We start from the raw sequence: 12,042 nt of genomic DNA, 5'->3' as shown, positions 1-12,042 counted from the left end.
ACAACTGAAGTATTTTTGGAGTATGTCAAGCACGGGGGCAATCAGGAGAGTCAGCAGCTCAATGAGTATAAAGATTTATTGCAAGCTTAAGTTCTCTACAAGAATCTGAGCTACTAATGGTCAAGGGAAATTAGTGGGAGATAAAAAAGGCATTCAAGCTGGACTTAGATCCTTTGTGGGCACACAGGGACTCACAACTGATGATGTGTTTGACGCCTCCTGCAGGTTCAGCTTGAACATCTCCTATAGAGACTAATTATTCTTTACAGGCCAACCGGTTACATGATTTGCTCTCCCGTCACTATTTGTGTCCTCAGTTTTACTAGATTGATGCAAACATAATACTTTGGTCAAGCCAAGAGGCCAGTAATTACTAGCAGGATAACACTTTCTTTTGATAATTGAGCAGCCAGATTTGAGTTGTGTAAACACAACCATAGCCATCTATATATTCTATCCAAGCTTTATCTTCACTCCTCACTTAAACATATAATTGTTCTTTTTTAAAAAAAAAAAAAGGGGGAAAAAAATCTTAAGTCAAGCTCAACTCACAGCAACAACACAGACAAATCTCTGTTATTTTCTTTGCAGCATTATGGATGTAGTTTGACATTGCCTTCTTTTGGAATATATATTTATTTTTTACAGCTCTGGGATTTTCTGATGGTTTATCACTGAAATATTATTCAGCCTCACTTTGATTACTGTGTCCGTCTTTTCTACAATAGCTCTCTTTCCAGAGAGGGCAAATGGGGGAATTAGGCTGTCCTCCGCGAGCTGCATTGGCTGCCTGTTGGTCTCCGGGTGCGCTTCAGGATACTGATGACCATCTTTAAAGCACTCCATGGTAGCGGGTCTGGGTACTTGAGAGACCGCCTTCTGCCGATTACCTCCCTAAATCGACCAATTAGATCGCACAGACTGGGCCTCCTCCGAATTCCATCTGCCAGTCAATGTCGACTGGCGACCACACGGAGGAGAGCCTTTTTCTGTTGCCGCCCCGACCCTGTGGAACGAGCTCCCCATGGAGATCCGTACCCTCACCACTATCCAGACCTTCCGCGCAGCCCTCAAGATCTGGCTCTCCCAGCAGGCCTGGGGATAGGTTTCCAATTACCCGCCCGAGTGTTTGATCGCTGAATGAAAGTTGTGTTTTATTATTTTTTCTTTGTGCACATATTGTTTTGTTTTTGACCTTGCACCCCCCTCCCCTGTGGTTGTAAGCCGCCCTGAGTCCCCTCAGGGAAAAGGGCGGCATATAAATCCCAATAAAACCATAAAAAAACCATAAACCATAGGCCATGTTGCCTTAAAAAGGCCTTTGTATCTGTGGACGGCATTTTTAGCATCATCCAAGATTCGCTCCTGCCCTTCAGGTAACAGAGGCTACATATTCTTCATTCTTTAGATTCTGAGGTAAAAATTGTCTTGTACTGTGCTAAAAAGAGTCAGAGGTCAATGCCTTTTCTTCCTTTTCCCTCTGCTTCCTTACGCTTTCTTTTTCCTTCCCTTATTTTTTCCATTTTTCTTTGTCTTTTATATATTAAATGAATGAATAAATACAAATTATCAGATAAAATTTGTCAACCTACAACTGTTTTTTACAGTTGCAATGGATAGCTGTGAATGTTGGACCATAAGAAAGGCTGAGCGCCAAAGAATGGAGGCCTTTGAACTCTGGTGCTGGAGAAGACTCCTGCGAGTCCCTTGGACTGCAAGATGATCAACCCGATCAGTCATAGAGGAGATCAACCCTGACTGCTCTTCAGAAGACCAGGTCCTGAAGAGGAAACTCAAATACTTTGGCCACCTAATGAGAAGGAAGGACTCACTGCAGAAGAGCCTCATGCTGGGAACGATGGAAGGCAAAAGAAGAAAGGGACGTCAGAGAAGGAAGTGGCTGGATGGAGTCACTGAAGCAGCAGACATGAGCTTAAATGGACTCCAGAAGATGGTAGAGGACAGGAAGGCCTAGAGGAACGTTGTCCATGTGGCTGCGATGAGTCAGGCATGACTTTGCAACTAACAACAACAACAATGGTGAACATACTGCAGTATTTGATCAATTTGCTTGAATATGCATACCTTCAAACTTTGTCACGTTTAATGAAAAGAAGTTATTGGGGTGACATGATAGCAATGTTCCATATCTCAGGGGCTGCCACTAAGAAGAGGGACTCAGGCTATTCTCCAAAGCACCTGAAAACAGGAGAAGTAGCAATGGATGGGAACTAATCATGGAGAGAAGCAACCTAGAACTGAGGAGAAAGTTAGAACATTTGATCAGGGAAACAAATCTTTTGGCTTTGATGTCACACCATTAAGGAAAACTCATAATAGCTTGCAGTCAACAATACATGGAATATATGGAAAGTAATCGTGGAGTGAAGCAACCTAGAATTTTCTGAGAAATTTCCTGACAGTTAGAGCAATTAATCAGTGGAACAACTTTTCTCCAGGAGTTGTGGATGTTCCAACACTCTTAAGTTTTTAAGAAGAGATTGGACAACCATTTGTCTGAAATGGTATAGGGTTTCCTGCTTGAGCAGTTGGTTGGACTAGAAGACCTCCAAGGTCCCTTCCAACTCTGCTTTCCTTTCTGTTCTGCTATGTTCTGTTCTTTCTTGGCCCCTTACTCTTAAAATTCAGGACATGATCATGTGCCTGTACCATGTTATATGCACAACTAGATTTTACTGAGTTTTCATTTTACCAGGGCTTCGTGGTTGTTTCCATTTGAAACGGCAAGCCTATTCAGCAATCAACATTCATTTCACCAAGGTTAGGCTTAGGTGGGTTTTCTAATGAAGGCGACGAGGGGAAAAACATTACTGATCCCATCACAGATATAAAGAGCCAGATCTGGAATCCAACTCTTGACATTAGAAGACCAATTCTAGATGACCCAAGAGAGAAAGGACAAAGAAACTGAATGTGGAGACATTTCCATCTTCTCAAAAGCACCAAGAGTTGGCCCTTTGAATGCTTAATAACTAAAGCACTTGATTCTTTCCCCACATAAATAGGGTATGAGTATGTGCGTGCTATGCCACCATTAGCTTACGCCATTTCTTTTTTTCTTTTCCTGGTAATATAGCACTCCCTTCATTCAGGAATGGTGGCCGTTTTCTGCAAAGCATCCTCTGCTCCCCTGAGGCTCCCGGTCTTATTTAAAATAGTTGAGTCCTGCCACGAGAAAGAATTTTTCCAGGAATAGTTCAGAATCCAACACGGCTATGTGGGCAGCGCGTCCAATCAGCGTATTAGCCGTGTTTGGCAAGGCGTGGAATACATTGTGACGGATTAATGTGCAATCCTTCGCTCCCACGACGGGCTGCAGAAGGTTGTTGATCATCTCAGTATAAACAGGACCTTGGAAAATTGAAAAAAAATTATCACCATCACGTATTGGGCAATATCATGAGCTGAGGGGGAGGGCACACAGGCAGCCCCATGTGAACTCTGTTTTTGCTGGTGGATGACTGCAGAAGGCCATTGTTGCCAAAATTGGAGCCTGGCAGCCCGTTTTCTCTGGCAGAGGGCTTGGGCCACCACAAACACCCCCTACATGAGTGCCGTCAAGCTGGCCACCCCCACCTTGGCCCTTCAGGTCAAACACAACCCTGATACAGCCCTCAATGAAATCAGATTTGACACCATTCCTCTATATCCTTCAAGAGAACTTGAAGGGGGAAAAAATGTGACTGGAAATGAAAGGAAAATGAGGATGGGTAGAATAGTTTCCTTTTCAAAATGAATGCAGTGATGTGATGCCGAGCATGGATTTTTCCATGCACCCCTCATAACTTTTGTATTGATTCTGAGGTTAGAGTTCATGTTTCACTGGCATATGTTAGAGCAGGTAGTAGTATACACGGATCGAAAACTTTTCTCTTCAGGAATAGGGGGAGGTTATTCTTGAAAATTACAGTTAGCTTGCCAAATGCCTGCCCTATTTCGTTTTAGGGAGATAAAAGAGTCTTAGAAATTTAAAACGAATGCAGTGGAAACCTCAACCCAAGGAGACTCTCACCTGTATGTCTGTCTTTCAAGGCAGATTTACACATCTCGATTCTTGCAGAATGAAATGGCACATAGCGATCCTGGGGAGAAGCGACAAGGACCACATTTTTGAAATACTGGAGACCTGCGAGAGAGAGAAACAGAGAGAGAGAGAGAGAAGAGAGAAACAGAGAGACAGAGACAGAGAAACAGAGAGGGAGAGAGAAAGAGAGTTACAAAGAGATAGAGAAAAACAGAGAGAAAGAGGGAGACAGAGAGAGAGAGACAAAAAAGAAAGAGAAACAGAGAGAGAGAGAAAGAGAGAAACAGAGAGAGAAAAAGAGAAAGGGACACACACACATACACACACAGAGAGAGACGGGCACACAGAGAGAAAGAGAGAGAAAGAGAGAGACACAAACACAGAGAGAAAAACAGAGAGAGAGAAAAAGAGAGAAATAGAGAGAGGGAGACAGACAGAGAAAGGCACACACAGAGAGAGACAGTCAGAGAGAAACAGAGGGAGAAAGAGAGAAACACAGAGAGAAAAACAGAGAGAGAAAGAAGAAGGGAGAAACAGACAGAGGGAGAGAAAGACAGACACACACAGAGAGAAAGAGGTAGAAAGAGAGAGAGACAAACACACAGAGAGAGAAACAGAGAGAGAAAGAAAGAGAGAGAGAGAGAGAGAGAGAGGCAAAGAAACAGAGAGAGAGGAGAGAGAGCGTGAGAGAGATTTATGGCAAATCTCTTCAGATTAGAAAGTTGAGGACTTAACCCCTACATCAAAAGACATGTGTAAAATTGCTGTTAAATTCTTCCTATTGCACAATAATTTTGGAATATCACATAGTAAGAGATATACAGGATGTCCTCGACCACAATTAAACCCAACATTTCTGTTGCTAAGTGAGACATTTGTTAAGCGAGCTGTGCCCCATTTTACGACCTTTCTTGCCACTGTTGCTAAGTGAATCATAACAGTTGTTCTGTTAGTAACCCGGTCATTAACTGGAGCTGGCTTCCCCATTGACTTTGCTTGTCGGAAGGTCACAAAAGAGGTTCACATGACCCGGGACACTACAACGGTCATAAACACGAGTCAGTTGCCAAGCATCGGAATTTTGATCAGGTGACCATGGGGAGGTGGGGAATGCTGTGATGGTCACAAGTGTGGCCAACGGTCATAACTCATAAGCCATTTTTATTTTTAGTGCTGTCATTCTTCTTACACAAGAACCGGTGGTGGGTTTCAGTCGGTACGGCCCGGTACGGGAGTACCTGTAGTAGTCGGGAGCAGCAGCCACTGCACCGATATGGTGATTCCTTTGGCCCACCTGCCCGCCCATGTTCCACATCTGTTTTTAAGGCAACTGGACCAATTCCACATGCACGCATAGTGTGTGTGGCGCATGTGCGACCTCCGATGAGCAGCTGGGTGTCACAGGGGCATTGGAGTGCACATGTGTGCGCAGTGCACATCAGGCATGTGCACAGCGCTCATCCAGTGCATGCACGAATGGACCACGAGCAGCATACCGGTAGTGAAAGTAAGAGCAACCCACTACCGACAAGAATCATTTCCCCGTTTCTATCATAAGGGGTCAGGCATGGTACCTTCTTATCTGTTGCAAAAAAAAAAAACCCCACCTGTTTTTTGGCTAAGCTGGTAAAGGAAACACTTCCGCAGATCGGCATTGTCCCTGAATGTCAGCTGCAAAAGGGAGCCAGATTTCTTCAGCTTTTGCATCAGCCACAAACCTAGGGGGTGGAGTGGAGAGAAACAAAATTATGAGAGTTGATTTGCAAGAAGAACAACCATCAGACCAATTAGTCTGGAGAGATTCATTTAAAAAAAAAATCTGATTATGCACTGTGAGATTTAAACTTTCCAGTTGAAACACCAGGATTGATTGATTGATTGATTGATTGATTGATTATATTTCTATGCCGCCCTTTTCCCCGGAGGGGACTCAAAACAAAACAGTACCACAATTTAAAAGCACACAGCAATCATACCATTCGAGAGGGGACAAAAGCTCATTAGCCCCAGGCCTGTTGGAACAGCCAGGTTTTAAGGGCTTTGCGGAAGGCCTGGAGGGTGGTGAGGGTTCGAATCTCCACGGGGAGCTCGTTCCCCGTGGAGACTCTATGAGCAAATAAAAAGCTTTATTCAACTTTTGCAAAAGTGACTCCCCTTGTTCTCACGTGAGCAACAGAAGGAAGAGAATAATGCATGTGAATGCAAGATTTAAATACAGTTTCAAAGAAAAAAACACCACTCCTTATTATCAGTGGTCAGTTTACGTCAGATAAGTTTTGGCTACATAATAGCAGTTTCCTGGACAAGCAATCCCCTGATAGTTGCCATATTTTCATCATGACAATACTATCAATTTTAGCATAACAGCTGCTTTCCTGCCAATGTTAGTCTAACCTGACCTGGAATGTACTAATCAATTTATAGCTTTCTTATTCCCCTAAAAACTCCCTTCTTACACAACTCTGTATCTAATGTCTAACAGCTGGTTAGGTTATAAATAGGAGAAATATGGCATTCCTATTGCTTTCCTTTTTACAGGAATAATTCCCATTTCTCATATGCACTCAGGAAGAGTGCCTGCATTTTACATACTCACAAACGATTATTAGAGATCAAACAATGTTTATGAGGACCATTTTTATATCACTGTTTTTGCCCTCCTTTTGGGGAGGGGGTGACCATGCATGTGCAAAATGACCCTTGGGCTAACTTCAAAAGGAGTCCCTGAAGATTTTACTCCGCTAGTAATTGCCAATTATAGGGGGCAGCGTTCAGTTCCGTCTCAAGACCAACAAGTCTGCATTATCTTAAGACATTTCTGTGGTCATGTGGCCAGCATGACATCAGGGAGCACTGTTACCTTCCCTCCAAAGTGGTACCTATTTATCTACTCACACTTGCATGCTTTCGAATGGCTCAGTTGGCAGGAGCTGCAGCGAGGACGGGAGCTCACCCTGTCCTGTGGCACTTGGGATGCAAACCCGGGCTATGGTTTTCCAGCTGACAAACCCAGCGTCTTTACCCCTAAGCCATCATACCACTCTCTGTGTAATAGTTGGGTGTGTATCAGTGGTGAGATTCAAAATATTTTACTACTCGTTCTGTGGGCATGGCTTTGTGGGTGTGGCTTTGTGCGTGTGGCAGGAGAAGAATATTGCAAAATCTCCATTCCCTCCCAATCAGCTGGGACTTGGGAGGCAGAGAATAGATGGGGGCGGGGCCAGCCAGAGGTAGTATTTACCGGTTCTCCGAACTACTCAACATTTCCGCCATTGGTTCTCCAGAACTTGTCAGAATCTGCTGAATACCACTCCGGTGTGTATGTGTGTAATGTAAAGGCCAAAGTGGTCCCAGTTATGATGGGAGAATTTAGGGCTGTGACCTCTAAGTTCTTCTTAAGGACGCTCTTTGAAAATCATGCTTGGAAAAGAACCACACTCGATTAAGAAAGACACCAGAGAACCTGACATTGTAATATTTATGACACAGCTGATCCTATATAATGCCTTTTACTCTATCCACACCCATTTCTTCTTTCAGCCCTTACCCACCGATGATTTCAGGGACTCTTACCTGTACTAACCAAAGTACTGTTGTTGTACAGCGTTCCCAGGTGAGGTCCGGAGAGGGACAGGAAGGTGTGTAGCTTATTGAGGTAATAGCGAAACCTGGGGCGGGTCAGTACCGATCGGATGATCACGTTGCCGAGCGAGTGACCGATGAAGCTACAGAAATGCAAATAATACAATTTATGCCTTATAGTGAGACTATGTGCCATCAAGTTAATGTTAACTCTTAGTGACCACATGGATAGATTTTGCTTCCTAACAATCTGTTCCTGGCAGGGTCCTTTGCAGAGGTGGGTTCCTACCAGTTCACACCTATTCGGTAGAACCGGTTCGTCAAATCTACCGAACCGGTTAGAAGAGGTTCCACCAGTGGACCCGGAAAGCAGGCCACACCTACAGAAGAGGTTCCAAATTTTTTTGAAACCCACCACTGGTCCTTGGATATGATTATTCTACACTATCATGCTCATATTTATAAAACTCAGGGCCTCTGTGAAAGGTAAGGATAACTACTGCGTTTATGGCGCAATCAGAACATTGTGTGTGTTGAAGTTGTTTTAACGCAAACCAAAGATGCCTTTAAAAAAAACAAGTTTACATCATATTCTTATGCATGCCAGTGCTGTGTGTGAGGTAATTTAAGGTGGTTCTGACAAGTGTCGTCAGCATCTTCATATCCGGTCACATGGGCGGCAAGCCACTCCCATCTGGTCACATGGGCGGCAAGCCCCTCCCACAAAGGAGGCCACACCCACAGAGTAGGTTCAAACAATTTTTGAAACCCACCACTGGTCCTTTGGGTTCTCCAATGATGCACCCATCACAACGGATTCCATCCTTCTGCAAGGGTGGGCTTCAAAAATGTTAGCAAGGGATTCTCTGCCTGATTGCTGGGTGGGCATGGCCACAAAATGGGCTTGGCCTAGTCAGCCTCCTGCACCATGGTGGAGGGGGCATGTTTTTGTCCTCCCCAGGCTCCAAAGGCTTTCCTTGAGCTTCTGGGAGGCTCCAGGAGGGTGAAAACAGCTCTCTCCAGGCTCTGGAGGCCCTCTGGAGACCACAAACGGGCCCATTTCCAGTCTTCCTGAACTTCCAGTAGGCCCGTTTTTCACTCTCCTTGAGCCTCCTCATGTACCCTGAATCCAAAACGGGCTGCATGGGGACTCTTGGGAGGGGCAGGTTGGGCGGGGCCAGCCAGGAGTGGGATTTGGGGGTTCTTCAACAGCACATTATCTTAGCTAGAGGTTCTTCCAAACCCCCAGAGCCTACCCCTGCTTTCTGATACTGATTATCTTCTTCTACCTCTCCCAACATTGCAACTTTCTCCAGGTCCCTGGGTCTTTCAATAATGGTGCTCGGTGTAATGATTAAAGGCAGCGGGATAGAAATGGAAAGGCCATGACTTCTACCACGGCCTTAGGCACGAAGACTGATGTGGGATTTTAGGCTGGTTCACTCTTCCTCAGTCATAAAAAGAAGGCGGCAGCAAAGCACTTTATAAATGTGGGCAAGAAAACTTCAGTAACCAGGAATCCAGGCTGTCTTGATGTCTATGGAGGCTCTCCATCATCCGGTTGTCTCAAAGGTGTTTTTTTCCAAAAGGCAAGTGGACTTTCTTGAGGTGTTTTTTTTTTTTCAGGTAAACTTCTGAAGAACCAAAGAAGCTTCTTCAAGAAGAAGTGACACATTTTCAAAGAAAAAAAATCAAGGAAGTCTAGTTGCCTTTTGAGGAAAAAAGCACTTTTGGGACAAGGCTGACTTGAGGCACAAAACTCAAACCCAAACCATCACACTTCAATACTAGTGGAGAATAAATACATAATCTTGGTAACTACAATGGGAATTTACCAGCCTCGCTCACACTAAGTTTGTTAAGACAACTTCAAAGTCTTTTAAGATACCTTTTCCCATATTTTACCCAGGGGTGAAATGCTCTCAAGTCTGCTACCGGTTCACTTTGTGTGTACATGTGCATCACAGACCAGTGGTGGATTCTGGATCCCATTCCAACCAATATGGTTAGAATGGGCCTGGGGGCGTCCACATGGATGCGGGCAGTGTGCACATGCATCTTAGCATCTCTTTGATCCTCCGCGATGCTCCAGCTGCTCAGCGGAGCGTCGCACAGGGGCTGTACGCCGAAGACTTAAAAGACCGGTAAGGAGCTCGGGCAGGCGAGTGGGCCCTCCCGAGCACCATACTGGAACGGTATCCGGTGCTCTGGACAGGCTCCAGTAAGCCCATACCGGGATGTACCGCCTGCAACCCACCACTGCCACAGACGCTAAGAAGCCATTTCTGAGTCTGCAAAGGTAAGTAGGACAGCAAGGGGGAAACAGCTGTGCTGCATGATTTAGATTTTCTAGAAAGCAGGATAAATCATGTGACACAGCTGATTTTCGCACAGCTGATCTTCAGAACTTTTTAAAACTTTTTAAAAACTTTTTTTTACATTTTTTACTACATATTCGCCCAAACTAGTAGTTAAAAAAAAGCGGTAAAAATGCAAAAAAAAGTTCTGATAATCGTGTGGCACAGCTGATTGTCACAGCTGATTGTTGGAACTTTTTTCTTTAAACATTTTTTACTACTAGTTCAGGAGAACAAGTAGTAAACAATGCTTTAAAACGTTTTTTAAAAAGGTTCTGACGATCGTGCGGCACAACTGATTGTCACAGCTGATCATCAGAACTTTTTTTTTTACTTTTTAAAAGTATTTTTTACTACCGGTTTGGGCAAATTGGCCCGAGCTGGTAGCATTTCACCCCTGATTTCACACCACCAGAACTGATTTTCCTTTCGTGAGGTAAGGAATTTTCTATTCAGGAGGTGTGAACTATTTTTATTCCCTGCTTTCTGATTCTTTTTCCCAGCTTCCCCACAATCTCCCAAACCAGGAAAGGATCCCAATGTTGCCCCGGAGCCATTTCCTTCTTCTTGCCCTTTTACCTGATACGTGATATTGATAAGTTGTATAGCTGAATATGTTGAATGATTTCATCTAGCAAGCGATCCGTCATGGTATCAAAGTCTGCAAAGGTATCCGTCTGTGAAAAGAAAAGGGGGCCGAGGGGAGTATTTCCCAAAATTGGGGTCTCTCCAGACAAGAAGAAACATGTCTCCAAGATAATAATTGAAAGAAGTAAAATTGTACTATATGTGCTTGGTGATTACAATTAACAGAAGAAAGAGGATGTGGATGAAGATGAGGATGAGAAGGGAAAGGAGAAGGAGAAGGGGAAGGAGAAAGAAAAGGAGAAGGAGAAGGGAGAAGGGAAAAGGAAGGAGAAGGAGAAGGAGAAAGGAAAAAGGAAGGAGAAGGAGAAGGAGAAAGGGAAGGGGAAGGGGTAGGGGAAGGAGAAAGAGAAGGGGAAGGAGAAAGAGAAGGGGAAGGAGAAAGAGAAGGGGAAGGGGAAGGGGAAGGAGAAAGAGAAGGGGAAGGAGAAAGGGAAGGAGAAAGGGAAGGGGAAGGAAGAGGAGAAGGAAAAAGAGAAGGGGAATAAGAAAGAGAAGGGGAAGGGGAAGAGGAAGGAGAAAGGGAAGGAGAAAGAGAAAGGGAGGGAGAAGGGGAAGGGGAAGGGAAGGAGAGGTGTTATAGGAGAAGGAAAAGGAGAGGTGTTATAGCACCTCAAATATTGGAACTCCACTATCATGTCAGCCTGGAAATGGCCAAAAACACAGCCCAGAAAACGCCCCCCAAAACGACCCGAAAAAATGACAAGGGGGGGCAGGGCCAGCCAGTGGTGGGATTAGCTCGAACCAGTCAGAATTGTTGACTCCCACCTCTGCCTTTGAGGCAAGTGGCCAGAAAGCAGGGCTAAGTGTGATGAGTTACCTTGAGTTGGCCACACCCACCCAGTCACATGACCATCCAGGCACACCTACCCAGCCAGAGAACCAGTTGTTAAATTATTTAAATCACATAAATAACTATTCTATTCTATTCTGTTCTGTTCTGTTCTGTTCTGTTCTATTCTATTCTATTCTATTCTTCAGAGGTTATTTTCCAATTTGTACTGATGAGTGTTTCAAATCTCTTGTACTATGCATTTTAATTGTGAGGCCTTTTTCATGTTAATTTATTGTGGGTTTGCCAGGAGAAGAAAAACTGACATGTATTTAACACACAAAAAATATATTGATATGAAACATTATGAGCAGATTATTTTGTGCTTCAGACCTCTGAGTTATAACTTGATAAATTCTTGGGGGTCAATGGGAGACTGACGACATCACATATCTGTTTAATTATAAAACAAATCATATGAGTTGCAAATGGATACGAATAGGCATATTTTCATAGACCATTTTAGTATCTGTGGAGAATATATGATTTTGTTTCTTGTTTTAATGTTTGGGGAGGCAAAAAAAAAAAATAGAGATGATTCCGATGGCTGTCAAAGGTACATTAATTTGGAGAATTTTGAA

At 44.0% G+C, this 12,042-nt stretch overlaps 1 protein-coding gene across 1 annotated transcript in view; it reads right to left on the bottom strand.

The window, feature by feature from the left end:
- Positions 1-1,724: 1,724 nt before the first annotated feature.
- The window catches only part of FAM135B (family with sequence similarity 135 member B), a 146,370-nt gene continuing 136,052 nt past the window's right edge, over positions 1,725-12,042 (bottom strand). The window contains exons 16-20 of the mRNA XM_087706658.1: positions 10,564-10,661; positions 7,619-7,770; positions 5,653-5,763; positions 4,034-4,147; positions 1,725-3,372 (exon numbers count right to left, since the gene is read on the bottom strand). Of these exons, the coding sequence (XP_087562784.1) occupies positions 3,167-3,372; positions 4,034-4,147; positions 5,653-5,763; positions 7,619-7,770; positions 10,564-10,661 (681 nt within the window). The 3' untranslated portion in view covers positions 1,725-3,166. The remainder of the gene's footprint in view (positions 3,373-4,033; positions 4,148-5,652; positions 5,764-7,618; positions 7,771-10,563; positions 10,662-12,042) is intronic.

Source organism: Thamnophis sirtalis, unplaced genomic scaffold (assembly GCF_051295495.1).
Source record: "Thamnophis sirtalis isolate CommonGarterSnake01/CBP01778 unplaced genomic scaffold, rThaSir2_p1.2 scaffold_2, whole genome shotgun sequence".
NCBI classification, from domain to species: Eukaryota; Metazoa; Chordata; class Lepidosauria; order Squamata; family Natricidae; genus Thamnophis; species Thamnophis sirtalis.
The sequence above is the reverse complement of the archived record's forward strand: the minus strand, read 5'-3'. Positions and strand labels throughout refer to the sequence as shown.